The 26,629-nt window shown below is 43.0% G+C and overlaps 1 protein-coding gene across 3 annotated transcripts in view; it reads left to right on the top strand.

The window, feature by feature from the left end:
* Positions 1-770: 770 nt before the first annotated feature.
* LOC118370742 (kinase suppressor of Ras 1-like) overlaps positions 771-26,629 on the top strand; it is a 65,279-nt gene continuing 39,420 nt past the window's right edge. Inside the window, exons 1-2 of one of the 3 annotated variants that reach the window (XM_052467818.1) lie at positions 771-1,229; positions 20,626-20,766. In XM_052467818.1, coding sequence (XP_052323778.1) covers positions 1,095-1,229; positions 20,626-20,766 — 276 coding nt within the window. In that variant the 5' untranslated portion in view covers positions 771-1,094. The remainder of the gene's footprint in view (positions 1,230-20,625; positions 20,767-26,629) is intronic. The other 2 variants (XM_052467820.1, XM_052467819.1) reach the window with 2 other exon arrangements.

Raw genomic sequence — 26,629 nt, 5'->3', positions numbered from 1 at the left:
AACACGTCTCCTTCACTACTAGGGGCAATAAAGGCTCCTGAGTGGCACTGCATCGCAGTGCTAGAGGCACAACCTGCCTTGATCGGGAGTCCCATGGGGCGGCGCACAATTGGCCCAGTGTAGTCCGGGTTAGGGGAGGTTTGGCCGGGGCTGTAATTGTAAAATAAGAATTTGTTCTTAACTGACTTGCCAAGTTAAATAAAGTATTTTATTTGTATTTTTGCACTCTATGCACACTCACAGGACTCTATACACACACACACACACACACACACACACACACACACACTTCATTTTCTCACACACATAACATTCATACACATTTATACTGACTCTACACACACTCACATTCAATCTTCATGTATGCTGCTGCTACTCTGTTTATCATATATCCCGATCCCTAGTCGCCCAGTATCCCTGCACATTACAGTTTGCTCAGAAAATGCAGCACGGCTGGCGCTTAAATGTACACACAGAGCCAACATTAATACTATGCATAACAATCTCTCATGGCTCAAAGTGGAGGAGAGATTGACTTCATCACTATTTGTTTTTGTAAGAAGTATTGACATGCTGAATGGACCGAGCTGTTTATATAAACTACTATAAACTACTACGCATTGTTGGTTTTAGAGCTTGCAAGAAAGGCATTTAATTGTACTTGTATGATATTGCCATCTTCTTGTGAAGATTTCTATATGTTATTATATATCCTGATAGGATAAACAGTTCTCCAGGAGTTGTGAGATATGATCTTCTGCGCAGTGTGAAAGAGGTTAAAAGACGACGCGGCCACTCTGTCAAACACCATTCATAAGTAAACTACGTAGCTCTTGAGAATACACAGAACAGCTAAGACTTTAAAGGTTTTAAATGAACTGTTCGTTTTGTTTGCAGCTCTTGGGAGTCTATTACTAAGTGCAGATTATTTGTTTGTATGCGTCCCTGTAGCGTGTCTACTTTTTAACTGTCCAAACTCAACCCAACCTGTCAAGCCGTGCCAATGACGAGGAATTGATAGTGTGCCAGTCAAAGGTGGAAGGATGGTTTAAAGTAATTAACTATCGGACGGGGACTGTGAAGGTGGCGCAGCGATGGACAAGGACGCACTCCGCCAGTGCGAACTCATCCAGAATATGATCGAGATCTCCATCTCTAGTTTACAAGGACTCCGAACCAAATGCGCTGCATTGAGCGACCTCACTCAGAAAGAAATACGCACTTTGGAGGTACAGTATGGTCAGCATAGCCATAACATACACTTCGACAGTTATCGTAATAAACTTCAGTTTATTGGTGTGTGTGTGTGTGTGTGTGTGTGTGTTTGTGTGAGCGAGAGAGACAGTGGAACATGACATTGTTTGATGTGTGTTGTGCCCATGATATAGGCTACTAGATTGGTTTTTATATAGAAAATAATAGACATTGCAAGCACACCACATTCTTGAAATAAATTCAAATGATACAGTGATATCGTGTATATCGATCTGGCCCAAAGATGAACAGTCTTTGATGTGCTGTATTCCTATAGTAGGTACAATTGAAGTCGGAAGTTTACATACACCTTCACCAAATACATTTAAACTCAGTTTTTCACAATTCCTGACATTTAATCAGAGTAAAAATTCCCTGTCTTAGGTCAGTTAGGATCACCTCTTGATTTTAAGAATGTGAAATCTCAGAATAGTAGAGACAATGATTTATTTCAGCTTTATTTCTTTCATCACATTACCAGTTGGTCTGAAGATTACATACACTCCATTAGTATTTGGTAGCATTGCCTTTAAATTGTTTAACTTGGGTCAAACGTTTTGGGTAGCCTTCCACAAGCTTCCCACAATAAATTGGGTGATTTTTGTCCCATTCCTCCTGACAGAGCTGGTGTCACTGAGTCAGGTTTGTAGGCCTCCTTGCTTGCATACGCCTTTTAAGTTCTGCCCACAAATTGTCTATGGGATTGAGGTCAGGGCGTATGTGATGGCCACTCCAATACTTTGACTTTGATGTCCTTAAGCCATTTTGCCCCAACTTTGGAAGTATGCTTGGGGTCATTGTCCATTTGGAAGACCCATCTGCAACCAAGCTTTAACTTCCTGACTGATGTCTTGAGATGTTGCTTCCATATATCCACATTATTTTCCTTCTCATCATGCCATCTAATTTGTGAAGTGCACCAGTCCCTCCTGCAGCAAAGCACCCCCACAACATGATGCTGCCACCCTCGTGCTTCACGGTTGGGATGGTGTTCTTTGGCTTGCAAGCCTCCCCCTTTTTCCTCCAAACATAACGATGGTCCTTATGGCCAAACAGTTCTATTTTTGTTTCATCAGACCAGAGGACATTTCTCCAAAAAGTACGATCTTTGTCCCCATATGCAGTTGCAAACCGTAGTCTGAATTTTTTATGGCGGTTTTGGAGCAGTGGTTTCTTCCTTGCAGAGCGCCCTTTCAGGTTATGTTGATATATGACTCGTTTTACTGTGGATATAGATACTTTTGTACCTGTTTCCTCCAGAATCTTCACACTGTATTTTGCTGTTGTTCTGGGTTTGATTTGCACTTTTCGCACCAAAGTACGTTCATCTCTGTTTGTACAGATGAACGTGGTACGTTCAGGCATTTGGAAATTGCTCCCTATGATGAACCAGACTTGTGGAGGTCTACAATTTTTTGGCTGATTTCTTTTGATTTTCCCATGATGTCAAGGAAAGAGGCACTGAGTTTGAAAGTAGGCCTTGAAATACATCCACAGGTACACCTCCAATTGACTCAAATGATGTCAATTAGCCCATCAGAAGCTTCTAAAGCCATGACATTATTTTCTGGTATTTTCCAAGCTGTTTAAAGGCACAGTCAACCCAGTGTATGTAAACTTCTGACCCACTGGAATTGTGATACAGTGAATTATAAGTGAAATAATCTGTCAGTAAACAATTGTTGGAAAAATTACTTGTGTCATGCACAAAGTAGATGTCCTAACCGACTTGCCAAAACTATAGTTTGTTTACAATAAATTTGTAGAGTGGTTGAAAAATGTGTTTTAATGACTTCACCATAAGTGTATGTAAACTTCCGACTTTAACTGTATATTGTATTTAGGTTCAACTTCCCTGTTCCTTCCATGCCCATAATCAATAACAGTTACGTAGCCTAAGGCAGCACCTATGTGTTAAAACTGTTTATTACAGATTTTAAACTATAATTAACAGTTTATGAACTTCTTATAAAACAGTAAGGCAGAAACACATTGATGAAAGGTTATGGCTGGCTGTCATCAAACAAAGTCTGTGTGATATTTTGACACATCTGTCCCCCCCAATGAATACTGTCAGTTTCACTTCTCCCTCAAGTCAGTATGTCCCCCAGGCAACCCACAATGCACAGCTCTACTCTTCACTAAAAAAAGATTGAGTTGCCACTTCCACCTTGATCCATTCACATTGTTATTCAGCTGGGTATTACAAACGGAGCGACCTCCTTATAATGTAAAGCCCTTTAGGATCATACATACATGGAGATGCCAACTGTCATTATCATCACATCACCTTTTCTGTACTGGTCATATCAGGTACAGTACCAATTTCCCATGGGATTGTTGACTTCGAAGCACTGGATAAGACCGTATGTTCTGGGTTTCTCATCGCTATCATTGCCATCTTCCCAAGGAGAGAGCTGGTTCAGGGAGTGCAGATCAGAGTGCTTGTGTACTAGTGACTGTAGAAACATCTAAATGTGGACTTCTCTCCCTCCCACACATTCTCAGTGTGGGCTGTTGAACAACAAAATCAAATGAAGCGCAGTGGGAGGGGAGGAAGGAAGGGGAGAAAAGGGGAAAGAAGGGCGGAGAAGATAAAGGAGGAGATATCCAACATGGCCGTTTCTTATTACAGATAAACAGTGAGGGGTTGTCTTTAAGACTGGACTGGGGGAACCAGGGAACCAGCAGTCAACAACATGGTTAGAACAAAAGAGGCAGACTAAGCCACTGCCTTTCTCTTCCTCTGTCTTTATCTGTGTCTCTCTCCTCTCTCTCCCTCCTCTCTCTCTCTTCTCCCCCCTCTCTTTCTTTTTCATTCCCTTTCTCTCTTTTTCTCCCCCTCCTCTCTCTCTCTCTCGTTCTCTCTACCCCCATCTCTTTTTATCTCTAACCCACAATAGGCCTGTCTGCCCTCTACCCCCAAGCCATAAGACTCCTGAAGAGCTAATCAAATGGCTACCCGGACTATTTGCATTGTCCCACCCCCTGTTTTACGCTGCTGCTACTCTCTGGTTATTGTCTAGTTATTATAGTCACTTTAACTCTACCGACATGTACATATTACCTCAATTACCTCGACTAACCGGTGCCCTCGCACAATGACTCTGTACCGGTACCTCCTGTATATAGCCTCCACATTGACTCTGTACCGGTACCTCCTGTATATAGCCTCCACATTGACTCTGTACCGGTACCTCCTGTATATAGTCTCCACATTGACTCTGTACCGGTACCTCCTGTATATAGTCTCCACATTGACTCTGTACCAGTACCTCCTGTATATAGTCTCCACATTGACTCTGTACCGGTACCCCCTGTATATAGCCTCCACATTGACTCTGTACCGGTACCTCCTGTATATAGCCTCCACATTGACTCTGTACCGGTACCTCCTGTATATAGCCTCCACATTGACTCTGTACCGGTACCTCCTGTATATAGCCTCCACATTGACTCTGTACCGGTACCTCCTGTATATAGCCTCCACATTGACTTTGTACCGGTACCTCCTGTATATAGCCTCACTACTGTTAATTTACTGCTGCTCTTTAATTATTAGTTATTTTTATAACCATTTTTACTTATCTATTTTTACTTAACACGTATTTTTCTTAAAACTGAATAGTTTGTTAAGGGCTTGTAAGTAAGCGTTTGACTGTAAGGTCAACACCTGTTGCATTCGGCACATTTGACAAATATAATTTGATTTGATTTGTCTGTATAGGGTAGTCAGGCCTGAACTAAGTGGCTGTATGGGGAGTTGGGTTTCTCAGGTCTGTCCATGTGAACCAGTGGCGGATTTAGGTATAGGCGACATGGACAGCCCTGCCAGGGGCGGCATGGGGTGCCCGCACCAAAAAATTTGGTATGGTGACATTTGCGTGATTGGTTTTCTATCGCTCATTTGCACGTCACGTCAATGATATCATGTCACCATGTTGGACTGTGGGTCAATTAACCTTGTCGGAGTGGGTGTCCTGATTCTAGTTTGTGAGCTAGGCAGACTACTACCTGGGAAGGTCTCCCACTCAGAAGTACGAGATGGGGAGGGGAGCGGGGATAGGTTGACCTCAGGTCTCCCCACTGGAAGCCTGAGGTAGGGAGAGCGGGGGAATCTATCAAATAGCGCACCTCTAACTTTGTTCAGTACTAATGCAATTAGTAAAATCAGTCACACTACGAAATGCTGCCAAATAAACCACAATTCATTCATAGTACTGTGAATACATAGTTAAACAGACATATTGTTTCATTTTTGTCTGGTTTGTGCGAAATCGTTAAGAATAAAATAAAACCAGACTCTTGGTTGACAGTGTTGGGGGATGGGTAATGTATTGATGCTGGGTGCCAAATCAACACAAATGTGTTTATATTTCTCTTTGTTACTTCTTTTTGATATTTCTGAGTCTTATTTTTGTATATATTTTTATATTTATATATCTTTACACTACCGTTCAAAAGTTTGGGGTCACTTAGAAATGTTTGTTTTTGAAGAGTTGCAAAGAAAAAGCCATATCTCAGACTGGCCAATAAAAAGAAAAGATTAAGATGGTCAAAAGAGCACAGACACTGGACAGAGAAACTCTGCCTAGAGTCGCTGTAACGGCTGTCTTGGGTGGAAGAAGGAGAGGACCAAAGCGCAGGGTGGTTAGTCTTTTTAATAGAAAACTGAACACTTCAAAAACACAAAACAACTTAAACAAAGGAGTAACACAAGAACTAGGGTCAGAACGTGACAGTCGCCTCTTCACTGTTGACGTTGAGACTGGTGTTTTGCGGGTACTATTTAATGAAGCTGCCAGTTGAGGACTTGTGAGGCGTCAGTTTCTCAAACTAGACACTCTAATGTACTTATCCTCTTGCTCAGTTGTGCACCGGGGCCTCTCACTCCTCTTTCTATTCTGGTTAGAGCCAGTTTACTCTGTTCTGTGAAGGGAATAGTACACAGCGTTGTACAATATCTTCAGTTTCTTGGCAATTTCTCGCATTGAGTAGCCTTAATTTCTCAGAACAAGAATAGACTGATGAGTTTCAGAAGAAAGGTCTTTGTTTCTGGCCATTTTGAGCCCGTAATCGAACGCACAAATGCTGATGCTCTAGATTCTCAGCTAGTCTGAAGAAGGACAGTTTTATTGCTTCTTTAATGAGGACAACAGTTTTCAGCTATGTTAACATAATTGCAAAAGGATTTTCTAATGATTAATTCAAATTTTAAAATGATAAACTTGGATTAGCTAACGCAACATGCCATTGGAACACAGGAGTGATGGTTGGTGATAATGGGCCTCTGTACACCTATGTACAGTTGAAGTCAGAAGTTTACATACACCTTAGCCAAATACATTTAAACTCAGTTTTTCACAATTCCTGACATTTAATTAGAGTAAAAATGCCCTGTCTTAGGTCAGTTAGGATCACCACTTTATTTTAAGAATGTGAAATGTCAAAATAATAGTAGAGAGAATGATTTATTTCAGCTTTTATTTCTTTCATCACATTCCCAGTGTGTCAGAAGTTTACATACACTCAATTAGTATTTGGTAGCATTGCCTTTAAATTGTTGAACTTGGGTCATTCGCTTTGGGTAGCCTTCCACAAGCTTCCCACAATAATTTGGGTGAATTTTGTCCCATTCCTCCTGACAGAGCTGGTGTAACTGAGTCAGGTTTGTAGGCCTCCTTGCTCGCACATGCTTTTTCAGTTCTGACCACACATTGTCTATGGGATTGAGGTCAGGGCTTTGTGATGGCCACTCCAATACCTTGACTTTGTTGTCCTTAAGCCATTTTGCCACAACTTTGGAAGTATACTTGGGGTCATTGTCCATTTGGAAGAGCCATTTGCGACCAAGCTTTAACTTCCTGACTGATGTCTTGAGATGTTGCTTCAATATATCCACATAATTTTCCTACCTCATGATTCAATCTATTTTGTGAAGTGCACTAGTCCCTCCTGCAGCAAAGCACCCCCACAACATGATGCTGCCACCCCCATGCTTCACGTATGGGATGGTGTTCTTTGGCTTGCAAGCCTCCCCCTTTTTCCTCCAAACATAACAATGGTCATTAAGGCAAAACAGTTCTATTTTTGTTTAATCAGACCAGGGGGCATTTCTCCAAAAAGTACGAACTTTGGCCCCATGTGCAAACCGTAGTCTGGATTTTTTATGGCGGTTTTGGAGCAGTGGCTTCTTCCTTGCAGAGCGGCCTTTCAGGTTATGTCGATATAGGACTCTTTTTACTGTGGATATAGATACTTTTGTACCTGTTTCTTCCAGCATCTTCACAGGGTCCTTTGCTGTTGTTCTGGGATTGATTTCCACTTTTCTCACCAAAGTACGTTCATCTCTAGGAGACAGCGGTATGATGGCTGCGTGGTCCCATGGTGTTTATACTTGCGTACTATTGTTTGTACAGATGAACGTGGTACCTTCAGGCGTTTGGAAATTTCTCCCAAGTATGAACCAGACTCGTGGAGGTCTACATTTTTTATTCTGAGGTCTTGGCTGATTTCTTTTGATTTTCCCATGATGTCAAGCAAAGAGGCAAGAAATTTGTGCAGTGGTTGAAAAACGAGTTTTAATGACTCCAACCTAAGTGTATGCAAACTTCCAACTTCAACTGTAGATATTCCATTAAAAATCTGCAGTTTCCAGCTACAATTGTCATTTACAACATTAACAATGTCAACACTGTATGTAAACAGCCTGTATTGTGTTTACAATGGACATTGCAGATGAGTAGCACTGTCCTACACTGTCATTGCCTTAAAGAGATGGATAAAGGACTCTGACCACAATATGCATATGTTGTCTGTCAGGACAGGACAGGTGTGTGGGGGGTTGGGATAGGCTAGTTTCGAGTGTTGCTGGACACCAGATGATGAAGAAATGGAGAGATGTTTGGTGCTGCCTGAAACATGTTTCTTATGTAATTGCAGAAGTGGTGTTGTGTTTCTGACTGGTTTTCAACTTCCTCATATTAGCTGCAGTGAAGTAGGCTAACTATATTTATTCCTCAACTTTTCTAATATTAATATGCACATTGCTTCACTTTACAACTAGAGTAGCCTGGCTGGCATGAAAATGAACCTGCGGGAAAAGCGTCCTACGCATGTCATGTATTTTTTCCCCCTGCCCCTGTTCCGACAAGTACATGATAATGGCCCATTCTAAATCAAAGCTAATTTCACACATATATTATTTAGTATATGTAAAGACAAGATTAAATTGAGAATAGTCTGATGGGTGACTATATTATCACTTGTGAATGATGCTCAGCGTGTGCAGTCTAAGGCAATAAACAGCGAATGCCTTTTTTTGCGACTTTTTCAAATCATAGTGGCATGCATAATGTAGCCTAGCCCATAGGCCTATATGTTTTAATAAGGTTTGTATCACACCTCATGTAGCCTAGCCCATAGGCCTATATGTTTTAATAAGGTTTGTATCACACCTCATGTAGCCTAGCCCATAGGCCTATATGTTTTAATAAGGTTTGTATCACACCTCATGTAGCCTAGCCCATAGGCCTATATGTTTTAATAAGGTTTGTATCCTATATGTTTTAATAAGGTTTGTATCACACCTCATGTAGCCTAGCCCATAGGCCTATATGTTTTAATAAGGTTTGTATCACACCTCATGTAGCCTAGCCCATAGGCCTATATGTTTTAATAAGGTTTGTATCACACCTCATGTAGCCTGGCCCATAGGCCTATATGTTTTAATAAGGTTTGTATCACACCTCATGTAGCCTAGCCCATAGGCCTATATGTTTTGATAAAGTTTGTGTCACACCTCATGTAGCCTAGCTCATAGGCCTATATGTTTTAATAAGGTTTGTATCACACCTCATGTAGCCTAGCCCATAGGCCTATATGTTTTAATAAGGTTTGTATCACACCTCATGTAGCCTAGCCCATAGGCCTATATGTTTTAATAAGGTTTGTATCACACCTCATGTAGCCTAGCCCATAGGCCTATATGTTTTGATAAAGTTTGTATCACACCTCATGTAGCCTAGCCCATAGGCCTATATGTTTTAATAAGGTTTGTATCACACCTCATGTAGCCTAGCCCATAGGCCTATATGTTTTAATAAGGTTTGTGTCACACCTCATGTAGCCTAGCCCATAGACCTATATGTTTTGATAAAGTTTGTGTCACACCTCATGTAGCCTAGCCCATAGGCCTATATGTTTTGATAAAGTTTGTGTCACACCTCATGTAGCCTAGCCCATAGGCCTATATGTTTTGATAAAGTTTGTGTCACACCTCATGTAGCCTAGCCCATAGACCTATATGTTTTGATAAAGTTTGTGTCACACCTCATGTAGCCTAGCCCATAGGCCTATATGTTTTGATAAAGTTTGTGTCACACCTCATGTAGCCTAGCCCATAGGCCTATATGTTTTGATAAAGTTTGTGTCACACCTCATGTAGCCTAGCCTCTGTTTTGACAAGGTTCGTATGACAACTAAAGTGGACAAATAACTCCAAACGTGGTAACCAAAAAAGTGTTATACAAATCAAAATATATTTTATATTTGAGATTCTTCAAAGTAGCCACCCTTTGCCTCGATGACAGCTTTACACACTGTTGGTATTCTCTCAACCAGCTTCATGAGGAATGCTTTTTCAATAGTCTTGAAGGAGTTCCTACATATGCTGAGCACTTGTTGGCTGCTTTTCCTTCACTCTGTGGTCCAACTCATCCAAAACCATCTCAATTGGGTTGAGTTTGAGTTTGGGTCATCCGTTCACTTACTCTGCATCTCACAAAGACACTGCGGTTGGAACCAAAAATCTCAAATTTGGACTCATCGAACCAAAGGACAGATTTCCACCTGTCTAATGTCCATTGTTCTGGTTTCATGGCCCAAGCAAGTCTCTTTGTCACGTCTACTATAATGATTGGACCAAGGCGCAGCGTGCGTAGAGTTCCAAATATTTTAATGAATAGAGACTCACCAAACAAAATGAACAAGCACAAACGAAACGTGAAGCTACTGGTGTGCATACAGGCAACTGACTGTAGACAAGATCCCACAAAGACCAATGAGGAAATGGTTGCCTAAATATGATCCCCAATCAGAGACAACGATAAACAGCTGACTCTGATTGGGAACCATACCAGGCCAACATAAACCATTAATCACCGAGATGACCCACCCTTGTCACTATCACACCCCAACCAACTAAGAATAAACAGCTCTCTATGGTCAGGGAGTGACAGTACCCCCCTGTCCGGGTGGTCCAGGTTCCAGACCGTGGACCGTCGTTGGAGGTTCCGGACTGTGAAACGTCATAGGAGGTTCCGGACTGTGAAACGTTGCCGGAAGCTCTGGACTGGGAACTGTCGCCGGAAGCTCTGGACTGGGAACTGTCACCGGAAGCTCTGTACTGGGAACTGTTGCCGGAAGCTCTGGACTGGGAACTGTCACCGGAAGCTCTGGACTGGGAACTGTCGTCGGAAGCTCTGGACTGGGAACTGTCACCTGAAGCTCTGGACTGGGAACTGTTGCCGGAAGCTCTGGACTGGGAACTGTCGCCGGAAGCTCTAGACTGTGGAAGTGCACTGGAGGCCTGATGAGTGGGACAGGTACAGGTGGCACCGGGTTGATGACACGTACCTCAGGGCGAGTGCGGGGATGAGGCACAGGACTTACTGGACTGTGGAGGCCTGATGCATGGGACCGGTACAGGTGGCACCGGGCTGATGACACGCACATGAGGGAGAGTACGAGGAGCAGGAACAGGACACATCTGACTGGGAAAGCGCACTTGAGGGAGAGTGCGAGGAGTTGGCACAGGACGCACTGGGTTGTGAAGGTGCACTGGAGACCTGGTGTGTATAGCCGGCATCAATTGTTGCCAAACTTTAACACACTTCTCAGGACGAGTACGTGGAGCTGACTCAGGTGGCACCAAACTGACAACACGTTCCTTTATTCCAAATCTGTGCATCCTCCACCAACTCAACAACTCTCCCATTTCTCTCTCCTCCAAATTCTCCTTCTTCTCCCAGACTGGCTCTGGTTCACCCCTCGGCTCCGCCGACTGCTCCATGAGCCCCCTCCCAAAACTTTATTGGGGTTTATGTGGCCTACCTCCCCGACTTCGTCACTGTCCCTCCTTCGCTGCTTCCTCCTGCCTCCATGGCAAGCTCTTCTCTCCTGCTATTATGTCATCGTCCCAAGTCCAGGATGTTCTCTCCTTAATCTCCTCCACAGACCAGGATGCCATTATCTCCCGGGCACGCTGCTTAGTCCGTTGTTGGTGGGATCTTATGTCACATTCGCTATAATGATTGGACCAAGGCGCAGCGTGCGTAGAGTTCACATATTTTAATTAATAGAAACTCACCAAACAAAACAAACAAGCACAAATGAAACGTGAAGCTACTGGTGTGCACACAGGCAACTAATTGTAGACAAGATCCCACAAAGAACAATGAGGAAATGGCTGCTAAAATATGATCCCCAATCAGAGACCACGATAAACAGCTGTCTCTGATTGGGAACCATACCAGGCCAACATAAACCATTACTCACCTAGATGACCCACCCGTGTCACTATCATGCCCCAACCAACAGAGAATAAACAGCTCTCTATTGTCAGGGCATGACACTCTTCTTATTATTGGTGTCTGTTAGTAGTGGTTTCTTTTCAGAAATTCAACCATGAAGGCCTGATTGACGCAGTCTCCTCTGAACAGTTGATGTTGAGATGTGTGTGTTAAGCATTTATTTGGGCTTCAATCTGAAGTGCAGTTAACTCTCTTACACCTCTGCAGCCGAGGTAACTCTGGATTTCATCATAGCGTTTGATGGTTTTTGCGACTGCACTTGAAGAAACTTTTAAAGTTCTTGAAACTTTCCGTATTGACTGACCTTCATGTCTTAAAGTAATGATGGACTGTCATTTCTCTTTGCTTATTTGAGCTGTTCTTGCCATAATATGGACTTGGTCTTTTACCAAATAGGGCTATATTCTGTATACCACCCCTACCTTGTCTCAATACAACTGATTGGCTCAAATGCATTATTTAAGAAGGAAAGAAATTCCACAAATTAACTTTCTTTTCTTTCTTTTTTTTTACCACCTTTTCTCCTCAATTTCGTGGTATCCAATTGTTATTAGTTACTATCTTGTCTCATCGCTACAACTCCCGTACGGGCTCGGGAGAGACGAAGGTTGAAAGTCATGCGTTCTCCGATAGACAACCCAACCAAGCCGCACTGCTTCTTAACACAGCGCGCATCCAACCCGGAAGCCAGCCGCACCAATGTGTCGGAGGAAACAACGTGCACCTGGCGACCTGGTTAACGTGCACTGCGCCCGGCCCGCCACAGGAGTTGCTAGTGCGCGATGAAACAAGGATATCCCTACCGGCCAAACCCTCCCTAAACCGGACGACGCTAGGCCCCCACAAATGAACTTTTAACAAGGCACACCTGTTAATTGAAATGCATTCCAGGTAACTATCTCATGAACCTGGTTGAGAGAATGCCAATACTGTGCAAAGCTGTCATCAAGGCAAAGGGTGGCTACTTTGAAGAATCTCAAATGTAAAATTCTTCAGTTTGCAAATCACCTGCATGCTCGTCATCCTGAGCAGGGTCTTGACCTGATGGCAGTTCGGCGTCGTAAATGCACACCTTCGGTAGCCGTGCTCTTCACGGATAAATCCCCATGTCGCAAGGATCTGTACACAATTCCTGGAAGCTGAAAATGTCCCAGTTCTTCCATGGCCTGCATGCTCACCAGACATGTCACCCATTTAGCCTGTTTGGGATGCTCTAGATAGACATGTACGACAGCTTGTTCCAGTTCCCGCCAACAACCAGCAACTATGCACAGCCATTGAAGAGGAGTGGGACAACATCCCATATGCCACAATCAACAGCCTGATCAACTCTATGCGAAGTAGATGTGTAGCTCTGCATGAGGCAAATGATGGTCACACCAGATACTGACTGGCTTTCTGATCCACGCCCCTACTTTTTAAAAATGTATCTGTGACCAACAGATGCATATCTGTATTCCCAGTCATGTGAAATCCATAGATTAGAGCCTAAATCATTTATTTAATTTGACTGATTACCTTATATGAACTGTAACTCAGTAAAGTCTTTGAAATTGTTGGATGTTGCTTTGATATTTTTGTTCAGTGTAGGAGGGCCTGTTTCTTTGTTAACCGCTCAACACAGACTAGCCGCATGTGCGCACTCATCACTTGGAGAAAATATCCTTTCTATTTTATTCAGCTATATTCAATGGTTTTCTTCTTACTATAAAATACTTCCATATGTCTGAAACACAGGCTTCTAGCGAGGGCAATTTTGGGGCTTCACCATTTTTCTCTCACACCCTGACTGTAGAGAGTGTTTATGTCTCTATTTTGGTTTGGTCAGGGTGTGATTTGGGTGGGCAGTCTATGTTCTATGTTCTATGATTTTCTATTTATATGTGTTTGGCCGGGTGTGGTTCTCAATCAGAGGCAGCTGTCTATCGTTGTCTCTGATTGAGAACCATACTTAGGTACCCTTCCCCCACCGGTTTTGTTGGAAGTTAACTTTGTCTTTGTTTAGGGAACATAGCCCAAAGCTTCACGGTTTGGTTTTTGTTCTTCATTTTGTCGGCGTCATTTTTTGAATGAAGAGAAAATGTACGCTTACCATGCTGCACTTTGGTCCAGTCCTTCAGCCAGCCATGACAGTTTCATTGAAATGTACAGCTGTGTGTCATCCACATAGCTGTGAAAGTTAACATTATGTTTTCGAATGACATCCCCAAGGGGTAAAATATATATTGAAAACAATAGTGGTCCTAAAACGGAACCTTGAGGAACACCGAAATTTACAGTTGATTTGTCAGAGGACAAACCATTCACAGAGACAGACTGATATCTTTCCGACAGATAAGATCTGAACCAGGCCAGAACTTGTCCGTGTAGACCAATTTGGGTATCCAATCTCTCCAAAAAAATGTGGTGATCGATGGTATCAAAAGCAGCACTAAGGTCTAGGAGCACGAGGACAGATGCAGAGCCTCGGTCTGATGCCATTAAAAGGTCATTTACCACCTACACAAGTGCAGTCTCAGTGCTATGATGGGGTCTAAAACTAGACTGAAGCATTTCGTATACATTGTTTGTCTTCAGGAAGGCAGTGAGTTGCTGTGCAACAGCTTTTTCAATTTTTTTTGAGAGGAATGGAAGATTCGATATAGGCCGATAGTTTTTTATATTTTCTGGGTCAAGGTTTGGCTTTTTCAAGAGAGGCTCTATTACTGCCACTTTTAGTGAGTTTGGTACACATCCGGTGGATAGAGAGCCGTTTGTTATGTTCAACATAGGAGGCCCAAGCACAGGAAGCAGCTCTTTCAGTAGTTTAGTTGGAATAGGGTTCAGTATGCAGCTTGAAGGCCATGATTATTTTCATCATTGTGTCAAGGGATATAGTGCTAAAACACTTGTGTCTCTCTTGATCCTAGGTCCTGGCAGAGTTGTGCAGACTCAGAACAACTGAGCTTTGAAGGAATAAGCAGATTTAAAGAGGAGTCCGTAATTTGCTTTCTAAAGATCATGATCTTTTCCTCAAAGAAGTTCATGAATTTATTACTGCTGAAGTGAAAGCCATCCTCACTTGGGGAATGCTGCTTTTTAGTTAGCTTTGCGACAGTATCAAAAATACATTTCGGATTGTTCTTATTTTCCTCAATTAAGTTGGAAAAATAGGATGATCGAGCAGCAGTGAGGGCTCTTCGGTACTGCACGGTACTGTCTTTCCAAGCTAGTCGGAAGACTTCCAGTTTGGTGTGGCACAGCCCTAGTGCTACTGTGACCTTATTACAGAGCCCTGTGACTCCTTCAGTCTAAAGTTAAATCTACAGACTGGCCACACCTAACTAATAGCCGTCATCTGATTTCCATACACTAACTAATGTTCCGGTGGTCAGCTTCTACTCTGTAATCAGATCTGGCAAACCAGGGATGGACATGGCCCATATTATCTCTATTGATGATCATTTTTCAGAGATTTTTACTTTTGAGTCTCTCTCCCACTTCATTGGTAAGATCAAAGAAGTGCTAGTTTGATCATTTTGACGATTTTCCTAAGCAGCAGCTACGGTGAAGTCAGTGGAAGAAACAGAAATACAAAATTATAGGTTGTGTGGTGTCAGGAAACTCCCATGTGGTTTTGCAAATGATCTGTCCCCCCCTTTCATCTTTCTTTCCCTCCGTCTGGTTCGCTTTCTCCTTCCTTCTTGACCTTTTTGCTCGCACTCTTTGTCACATCTATAATTTTCCTTTGCCTTCACTAAGACGCACACAAATGTTTTTTCCACAGATGGAAAAAATGTGGGTACTGTGGTCTTTTCATAACCGCAATACAAGCACAGCTTCAAGATATGAACTGTGATAGTGGCTGAGAAATATACCTTAAACCACTATCATCCCACCCCCACGCAGGCTTTGTCTGGTACATAGAGACTAACATTGAAAGGTTGAGCACTGGCAGCCAAGGCCACCTCCTGTATTCTATCAGTGAAAAGGCCCTTCCCTTGGGTCATTGTCACACACAATACACACAATTTGGTTACATACACTGTGGTAAAACATGTGGGCACAGATACGTGCTGCCTGTCTGCCCCATGGACCCACTCAGCCTGCCCCACCCCTTGCTGAGTGTCAATGCCATGTAACAGAGCTGGGAGATGGAGAGAAAGATAGACAGTGAATAACGGCGAGCACCACAGTGGAACGAGGCCAAGCGTTGTCTGGTGCAAACCAACACCGCCTGGTTTACTCTAGTCGCTCAGTCAAGTGCATCAAATCAACTATGGCCATTCTCTGATAGGGAGAGAGACAGGAGGGCATTCAGAGACATTCTCCCTCAGACTGGTCTAGTGCTGATAAAACTTTAATGTTATTCCACTGAGCACACGGCAAGTGGTACCTGAGTGCCAAGTCTAGGTTCAAAAGGCTCCTTAACATCTTCTGCCCCCAAGACGTTAGACTGCTAAACAGTTAATCAAATGGCTATCCAGACTTCCTTTTTAAGCTGCTGCTACTCGCTGTTTATTATCTATGCATAGTCACTTTACCCCTACCTACATGTACATATGATCTGAATTACCTCGACTTAGCCATACCCCTCCACACACATTTACTCGGTACCAGTACCCCCTTTATATAGCCTAGTTATTTGTATTTTATTGCGTTACTTTATTTTATTATTATTTATATTTTTTAGCAAATATTTTCTTACTTAAAAAAAAGTCTGCATTGCTGGTTAAGGGTGCATGTGACAAATACAATTTGATTTGATTTGACTAGGCCAGGCTCCCTAAAACCTACCAGGACCAGCAGTGTTTGAAGATGGGAGCTTACACATATTACACACATATTTACAGTTGCAGCTTTTTGGGTAAGAGGTCAGTTAAAATCCAGCTTTGAAAAAACAAAATACTTAAAACACTGCCATATTAAATTCAGCTCCAAAAGGTGCTAGAAGTAATGTTTGTGGCTGGACAGAGGGGTAAGACTAGAAGTACTTATTGTGACTGGACAGAGGGATACTTTCGGAAAGTATTCAAACCCCTTACTTTACAGCCTTATTCTAAAATTGATTAAGTGTATATTATTTCTCACCAATCTACTCACATTACCACATAATGACAAAGCTAAATCAGGTTTTTAGAATTTTTTGCAAATGTATAATAAAAAAAACAGAAATACCTTATTTACATAAGTATTCAGACCCTTTGCTATGAGACTCGAAATTGAGCTAAGGTGTATCCTGTTTCCATTGATCATCCTTGAGATGGGAGTGCCCCTGTGGTAAATCCAATTGATTGGACATGATTTGGAAAGGCACACACCTGTCTATATAAGGTCCCAGTTGACGGTGCATGTCGGAGCAAAAACCAAGCCATGAGGTCGAAGGATTGTCGAAGGATTGTCCGTAGAGCTCAGAGACAGGATTGTGTTGAGGCACAGATCTGGGGAAGGGTACCAAATAATGTCTGCAGTGTTGAAGGTCCCCAAGAACCCAGTGGCCTCAATCATTCTTAAATGGAAGAAGTTTGGAACCACCAAGATTCTTCCTAGAGTTGTCCGCCCTGCCAAACTAAGCAATCGGGGGAGAAGGGCCTTTTTCAGCGAGGCGACAAAGAACCCGATGGTCACTCTGACAGAGATCTAGAGATCCTCTGTGGAGAGGAGAATCTTCCAGAAGGACAACCATCTCTGCGACAGTCCACCAATTAGGCCTTTATGGTAGAGTAGCCAGACGGAAGCCACTCCTCAGTAAAAGACAAATGACAGCCACTTGGAGTTTGCCAAAAGGCACCTAAAGACTCTCAGACCATGGGAAACAATTTATTAATTTATTTTTATTTCATCTTTATTTAACCAGGTAGGCCAGTTGAGAACAAGTTCTCATTTACAACTGCGACCTGGCCAAGATAAAGCATAGCAGTGCAACAAAAACAACAACGCAAAGTTACACATAAACAAACATACAGTCAATAACACAATAGAAAAATCTATGTACAGTGTGTGCAAATGTAGAAGAGTAGGGAGGTAGGCAATAAATAGGCCATAGAGGTGAAATAATTACAAGAAACAAGATTCTCTGGTCTGATGAAACCAAGATTGAAGTCTTTGGCCTGAATGCCCAAACTTCACATCTGGAAGAAACCTGGCACCATCCCTACGGCGAAGCATGGTGGTGGCAGCATCATGCTGTGGGGATGTTTTTCAGTGGCAGGGACTGAGAGACTAGTCAGGATCGAGGAAAAGATGAACGGAGCAAAGTACAGAGAGATCCTTGATGAAAACCTGCTCCAGAGCACTCAGGACCTCAGACTGGGGCAAAGGTTCACCTTCTAACAGGACAATGACCCGAAGCACACAGCCAAGACAACAAAGGAGTGGCTGCAGGACAAGTCTTTGAATGTCCTTGAGTGGCCCAGTCAGAGCCCAGACTTGAACCTGATTGAACATCTCTGGAGAGACCTGAAAATACCTCTGCAGCGACTCTCCCCATCCAACCTGACAGAGCTTGAGAGGGTGTGCAGAGAACATTGGGAGAAACTCCCCAAATACAGGTGTGCCAAGCTTGTAGCGACATACCCAAGAAGACTCTAAGCTGTAATCGCTGCCAAAATACTGATTAAACACTTATGTAAATGTCATATTTCTGTTTATTTTATTTTATACATTGACAAACCTTTCTAAAAACCTGTTATTGTGTGTAGATTGATGAGAAAAAAAATACAATTTAATAATACATTTTATAATAAGGCTGTAATGTCAAATCAAAATGTATTTTATTTGTCACATACACATGGTTAGCAGATGTTAATGCGAGTGTAGCGAAATGCTTGTGCTTCTAGTTCCGACCATGCAGTAATATCTAACAAGTAATCTAACCTAACAATTTCACAACAACAACCTTATACACACAAGTGTAAAGGAATGAAAAAAATACGTACATAAAAATATATGAATGAGTGATGGCCGAACGGCATAGGCAAGATGCAGTCGATGGTATAGAGTACAGTATATACATATGAGGTTAGTAATGTAGGGTATGTAAACATTATATAAAGTGGCTAGTGATACATTTATTACATCAATTTTTTCATTATTAAAGTGGCTAGAGATGAGTCACTATGTTGGCAGCAGCCACTCAATGTTAGTGATGTCTGTTTAACAGTCTGATGGCCAAGAAGCTGTTTCTCAGTCTTTCGGTCCCTGCTTTGATGCTTTGAGATGAAATTAACATTGTGGACAGTTTTCAGCAACTTGCAACATTGAAATGCAGAAAAAACTTTTTTTCCATAAACAAGCTCTAAATCATGTTTGATGCACTCTGGACAACAAAAAAAAATATTATGTTTATTCGAGATGCACCTCGCGCTGCTGCGCCTACTTCACCACCCTGTCTGTGTGGGTGGATCCATTCAGTTTGTCTGTGATGTGTAGCCGAGGAACTTAAAACTTTCCACCTTCTCCACCTAGTCGTCTCTGTAACCCCAGCCCAGCATCACCCATAATCTCATTTTGACATAAACGGGTTCTGCCGTCGGTGGCTGCAGGGTTTCCATGGCGCTCAGTTGTCATGGCAGTGGCACAGGCCAACGCCCCCATGACAAAACTTGCTCTGTGTTCCTTTGAGTTTGTATGTAATGAGGACTATTTGCTGTTAGCTGCTCTGAGGGGAGAACTGTTAACAACACATGAAGTCATAGATTAACTGAAATTGTCCCCTCCTCGTTTCCTCTCCTTCATCAACATTCTACATTTATGTTCTTGAGAGTTTTTAACACTGAGGTACTTCTGAGACAAAGTTGTCCTTTTTTAGGCCTGAGTGTACAAAACATTAGGAACACCTTCCTAATATTGAGTTACACCCCCCCACCCCTTTTGCCCTCAGAACAGCCTCAATTTGTTGGGGCATAGACTCGACAAGGTGGAGAAAAAACGTTCCACAGAGATGCTGGCCAATGTTGACTCCAATGCTTCCCACATTTGTGTCAAGTTGTATCCTTTGGGTGGTGGACCATTCTTGATACACACGGGAAACAGTTGAGCGTGAAATCCCAGCAACGTTGCAGTTCTTGACACAAACCGTCGTGCATGGCACCTACTACCATACCCCATTCAAAGGCACTTAAATCTTTTGTCTTGCCCATTCACCCCCTGAATGGCACACATACACAATCCATGTCTCAATTGTATCAAGGCTTAAAAATCCTTATTTAACCTGTCTCCTCTCCTTCATATTAACTGATTAAAGTGGATTTAACAAGTGACATCAATAAGGGATCATGGCTTTCCCCTGGTCAGTCTATGTCATGGAAAGAGCAGGTGTTCTCATCTACACTCAGTGGATCTCTCTCTCTCTCTCTCTCTCTCTCTCTCTCTCTCTCTCTCTCTCTTTCTCTGTCTCTCTTTCAGTTGACAGGGGGATTTCCTCAGCCTGAGCTTAGTCTCACTTCTCACCAGCGTTTTGCATAGAACACCAGACCTCATGCTGAAAATAACAAGAAAGAAATACTGTGCAGTTTGTTCTCAAACATCAGTGGGTTTCACACCTGCAGTTGTCAGTTTGTTGTCAGTCTCCTTTGTTAAAATTAAATGAAACTCCCACACACTGTGCTGCAAGTTTTAGTTTCCACTCATTTTGTTCTACTTTGTTATAATTACTTTCAGGATTATGCTTTTGCTTAGCATCGTCTCTGTTTCAGTTATTTTGTGAACATTCTTAATTACATTTTCCCCATCAACATTTTTGGAGATCAGACCAAGCGACGTCTTATCACTCTTGTGTTTGTGTTGTCGCCCCCTCCAGGTGAAGCTGACTAAGTACATCTGTAAGCAGCTGCAGTGTAAGCAGAGAGTGCCTGAGAGACAGAGGACCCAGGCTCTGGCCAGCTACCCTCGACTGGGAGACTGGCTCTGCACCATCAACCTCAGACCTGAACTCATACAGGTAATATTTAGTCACACTGTGTATGTTGGTTGTGCATCTTGGTTGTTCCAATGAATATACTCTCCTGCAACCCGCCTCACCCAATGTTGTACAGATCTGCTATTGTTATACTTTAGAACCGGAACCCCCATCAGGAGCTAGCCAGCTAACTAGCTACTAGCTAGTAGTCAGTTAGCCACTGCAAGCGGTCTTCACTGTTAATTCGGACACCAGCCAGCCTCAGCTCGGTCAATACCTGCCAGTCTGCACAGCGCGATATCAACCCAGAGCATATCGGACAGCCTTTTCTCTACCACATCTTATGATTCCTACTGCAAACTCTGAAACTTTACACCGGTTCATCGCAGCTAGCTAGCTGCAATCCGAGTGGCTACTCCTGGCTAAGGTCTATGTCCCAAAGCAAGCACCAGTTAGCCTTGAGCTAGCCTCGAGCTAGACCCATCTCCCGTTTAGCCGAAGAGGTCCACCAGCTAATTCTTGGGCTACAATACCTCTTTTGCCAATTGGCCTGGACCCTTTACTGCCGACATGGAGCCCCGCCGATCCATCACGACTGGTCTGCTGGCGTAATCGTCCGAGGTGGTTTCAACAGACTCTAACGTTGTGATGTTGCTGAAGGCCCATCTGCTAGCCATCTGCTAATCGTCTCCCTGACTCACCTATTGTTACTCATTGGACCCTATGATCACTCGGCTACACATGCCTCTCACTAATGTCAATATGCCTTGTCTATTGCTGTTTGGATAGTTATTATTATATTACTTCACTGTAGAGCCCCCAGCCCTGCCCAATATGCCTTAGGCTGTGGAGGTCAACTCCCTCTTGTAGGCTTCAATTGGGTTTACCTTGGTCTACGCTCCCATTCCCCTTTTGTCGCCCCCCCCCCACACACACACATGCAGTGACCGCACCTGGCTGAACTGGTGCCTCTAGGTGCCTCTAGAGACATAACCTCTCTCACAAACCTCTCTCACAAAATGCCTAGGTTTACCTCCACTGTACTCACATCATTCACTGCTTTAGCACACTCCGCCAACCCTGATGTCCTAGCCGTGCTTGAATTCTGGCTTAGGAAGGCCACCAAAAATCCTGACATTTCCATCCCTAACTACAACATTTTCTGACGAGATAGAACTGCCAAAAGGGGCAGAGTTGCAATCTACTGCAGAGATAGACTGCAGAGTTCTGTCATACTATCCAGGTCTGTGCCCAAACAATTCAAGCTTCTACTTTTAAAAATCCACCTTTCCAGAAACAAATCTCTCAATGTTGCCACTTGTTATAGACCCCCTCAGCCCCCAACTGTGCCCTGGACACCATATGTGAATTGATTGCCCCCATCTATCTTCAGAGTTCGTACTGTTAAGTGACCTAAACTGGGATATGCTTAACACCCGACCGTCCTACAATCTAAGCTAGATGCCCTCAATCTCACACAAATTATCAAGGAACCTACCAGGTACAATCCTAAATCTGTATCCACAGGCACCCTCTTAGATATCATCCTGACCAACTTGCCCTCTAAATAAACCTCTGCTCATTGCCTGTGTCCGTAATGGGTCTGCGGTCAAACGACCACCCCTCATCAATGTCAAATGCTCACTAAAACACTTCAGCGAGCAGGCCTTTCTAATCGACCTGGCCCGGGTATCCTGGAAAGATATTGACCTCATCCCGTCAGAAGAGGATGCCTGGTTGCTCTTTAAAAGTGCTTTCCTCAACATCTAAGAATAAATATAGCCCTTGGTTCACCCCAGACTTGACTGCCCTTGACCAGCACAAAATATCCCGTGGCGTTCTGCATTAGCATCGAAGAGCCCCTGCGATATGCGCTGATTGACAGAGTCGAAAGCCTTGGCCAGGTCGATGAAGGGAAGTCAGGAACCATTATACACAGTCAGTTAAGAAAGCTAAGGCTAGCTTTTTCAAACAGAAATTTGCATCCTGTAGCATTAATTTCAAAACGTTTTGGGACACTGAGAATAAGAGCACCTCCTCCCAGCTGAATATTGCACTGAGGATAGGAAACACTGTCACCACTGATAAATGTACAACAATTGACCATTTCAATAAGCATTTTTCTATGGCTGGCCATGCTTTCCACCTGGCTACCCCTACCCTGGCCAACAGCTCTGCACCTCCTGCAGCAACTTGCCCAAGCCTCCCCCCGTTTCTCCTTCACCCAAATCCGGATGCTACAAATCTGCTGGGCATCTGGACCCTCTCTTTCTAAAATGATCTGCTGAAATTGTTGCAAACCCTATTACTAGCCTATTCAACTTCTCTTTTATATCGTCTGAGATCCCCAATGATTGGAAAGCTGCCGCGGTCATCCTCCTCTTCAAAGGGGGAGACACTCTAGACCCAAACTGTTATAGACCTATATCCATCCTGTCCTGCCTTTCTAAAATCTTCGAATGCCAAGTTAACAAACAGATCACCGACCATTTAGAATCCTTCTTCACTATGCAATCTAGTTTCCGAGCTGGTCATGGGTACACCTCAGCCACGCTCAAGGTCCTAAACAATATCATAACCGCCATCGATAAAAGACAGTACTGTGCAGCAATCTTCATTGACCTGGCCAAGGCTTTCGACTCTGTCAATCAGCGCATTCTTATTGGCAGACTCAATAGCCTTGGCTTCTCAAATGACTGCCTCGCCTGGTTCACCAACTACTTCTCAGATAGAGTTCAGTGTGTCAAATCGGAGGGGCTGTTGTCCGGACCTCTGGCAGTCTCTATGGGGGTGCCACAGGGTTCAATTCTCGGGGCGACTCTTTTCTCTGAATATATCAATGATGTCGCTCTTGTTGCTGGAGATTCTCTGATCCACCTCTACGCAGACGACACCATTCTGTATACATCTGGCCCTTCTTTGGACACTGTGTTAACAAACCTCCAAACTAGCTTTAATGCCATACAACACTCCTTCCGTGGCCCCCAACTGCTTTTAAATGCTAGTAAAACTAAATGCATGCTCTTCAACTGATAGCTGCCCGCACCCTCCCACCCGCCCGACCAGCATCACTACTCTGGACAGTTCTGACTGAATATGTGGACAACTACAAATTCTTAGGTGTTTGGTTAGACTGTAAACTCTCCTTCCAGACTCACATTAAGCATCTCCAATCCAAATTAAATCTGGAATCGGCTTCCCATTTCGCAACAAAGCCTCCTTCACTCATGCTGCCAAACATACCCTCGTAAAACTGACTATCTTACCTATCCTTGACTTCGGCAATGTCATTTACAAAATAGCCTCCAACACTCTACTCAACAAACTGGATGTAGTCTATCACAGTGCCATCTGCTTTGTCACCAAAGCCCCATATACTACCCACCACTGCGATCTGTATGCTCTCGTTGACTGGCCCTCGCTACATATTTGTCGCCAAACCCACTGGCTCCAGGTCATCTATAAGTCTTTGCTAGGTAAAGCCTTGCCTTATATCAGCTCATTGGTCACCATAGCAGCACCCTCTCGTAGCACGCGCTCCAGCAGGTATATTTCACTTGTCATCCCCAAAGCCACCTTTCCTTCCAATTCTCTGCTGCCAATGACTGGAGCGAATTGCAAAAATCACTGAAGCTGGAACATCACCATCTGCACATCTATCACTCCAGTGTTTATGCTAAATTGTAATTATTTCACCTCTATGGCCTATTTATTGCCTTTCCTCCTTAATCTTCTACATTTGCACACACTGTACATAGATTTTTATGTTGTGTTATTGACTGTATGTTTGTTTATGTGTAACTCTGTGTTGTTGTTTTTGTCGCACTGCTTTGCTTTGTCTTGGCCAGGTCGCAGTTGTAAATGAGAACTTGTTCTCAACTGGCCTACCTGGTTAAATAGAGGTGAAATAAAAAATAAAATAAATATGTGTGTGTGTGTGTGTGTGTGTGTTTGTGTGTGTGTGTGTGAATCAAGGAAAAGCAAGAGTCTATGTAATGGTATCCCTGTACAGTCCTCCCTGAAAGGTTAAAGTACCCAGGTTAGTTTGGTTAGTTTGCATCTGACTTAGAGAAGGTGATCATCTTGGACTCCTCAGATTCCATGTACCAGGTCCCTTAGCTGATGGTGACATGGCATAACAGTTGGCTATTCAAGAGAAGATGTTCCTGCGCATTGCTTATTATAGTTTCAGGACAGTCAATATCCACTGAAAATGTCCACAATTGGAGCTGCTTGTGAGCCATTTAACTTTGAACATGGTTAAAGAACATGGTTAACTTCTCCGATACTGAACTTGGTTAACTCCTTCAATGCAGAACTTGGTTAACTCTTCCGATACAGAACTTGGTTAACTCTTCCGATACAGAACTTGGTTAACTCCTCCAATGCAGAACATGGTTAACTCATCCGATACTGAACTTGGTTAACTCCTTCAATGCAGAACTTGGTTAACTCTTCCGATACAGAACTTGGTTAACTCCTCCAATGCAGAACATGGTTAACTCATCCGATACTGAACTTGTTTAACTCCTTCAATGCAGAACTTGGTTAACTCTTCCGATACTGAACTTGGTTAACTCCTCCAATGCAGAACTTGGTTAACTCTTCCGATACTGAACTTGGTTAACTCCTCCAATGCAGAACATGGTTAACTCATCCAATGCAATATAAACATCCTAAGTGAACCAACAGTACTGTCTCCCTTTATCTGTGTCAGATTGAATTTGGGTCTTTGTTTATTTTGGACCGTAACATGCTTATGATAGGGCATATTTCATAGCAGTGTAAGCCTTTGCTGGAAGCTGAAAGCAGGCTTTTGTAGTTCCGCTCTGTCTCCACCCTTCCAGTTGGCAGTAGCAGCTTCACGGGGAGAGATTCTGTCACTATTTTGTCAGGACTGGTACATACACAAAAACATTTAATCTGGTGTTTTTATAGAGACAGTTTGCTCTGCCAATGGAAAATGAGTGATCACTTTTTACCGTAAATTTATTCTCTCACAGACCTACATTTAGGACTGTTGTTGTACGCTTTGGGTTCTGAGACCTACCCACCCCCAAAGCCTATTGGCCTGTAGTCAACTCTTGACGTGATCTTCTCCATTCCATGTCCCAGCTCGTGTCCTTGGCCTCCAGCCATACCCCCCTCACTATACCCCGGCCTATGTTTAGGTGTTATGTGTTTTTACTTTGTACCAAAATGGCAGAATATATATGTATGTGTACTGCACCCCCAGCAGGTTTGTGCAGATGATGCTATTCAGGAGTTGGCAACTGTCAAAAACAGAATAGGAGGATACTATTTTGTTATATACAGTATGTGTCCTGGCCCACTAATCTATGTCTATCACGGACGAGTCTAAGCTGCTCCTATCTACCAAGCCCTCTTTGCAAACACAGCCCAGTGGGCAAAAACTCATTCAATCAACATTGTTTCAACGTAATTTCAACAAAAACATTGAATGTGATGATGTTGGGAATTTCATATTTTTCCCACCAAACTTTTAACATAAATTCAATGACATGATGCCATTTTTTGTTGATTTGGTATTTGGTATTTTATTAGGATCTCCATTATCTGTTGCAAAAGCAGTAGCTACTCTTCCTGGGGTCCACACAAAACACGAAACACAATACAGAATTACTTAATACAGAACATCAATAGACAAGAACAGCTCAAATTCAGAACTACATTAAAAAGGCACACATAGCCTATATATCAGTGCATACACACAAACCATATAGGTCAAATAGGGGAGAGGAGTAGTGCCGCGAGGTGTTGCTTTATCTGTTTTTTGAAACTAGGTTTGCTGTTAAGAAATATGAGATAGAAGGAAGTTCCATGCAATTAGGGCTCTATATAATACTGTACACTTTCTTGAATTTGTTCTGGATTTGGGGACTGT

This window comes from Oncorhynchus keta, chromosome 18, assembly GCF_023373465.1.
Source record: "Oncorhynchus keta strain PuntledgeMale-10-30-2019 chromosome 18, Oket_V2, whole genome shotgun sequence".
Taxonomy (NCBI): Eukaryota; Metazoa; Chordata; class Actinopteri; order Salmoniformes; family Salmonidae; genus Oncorhynchus; species Oncorhynchus keta.
Note: the sequence above shows the minus strand (reverse complement) of the source record. Positions and strands in the feature narration are given on the sequence as shown.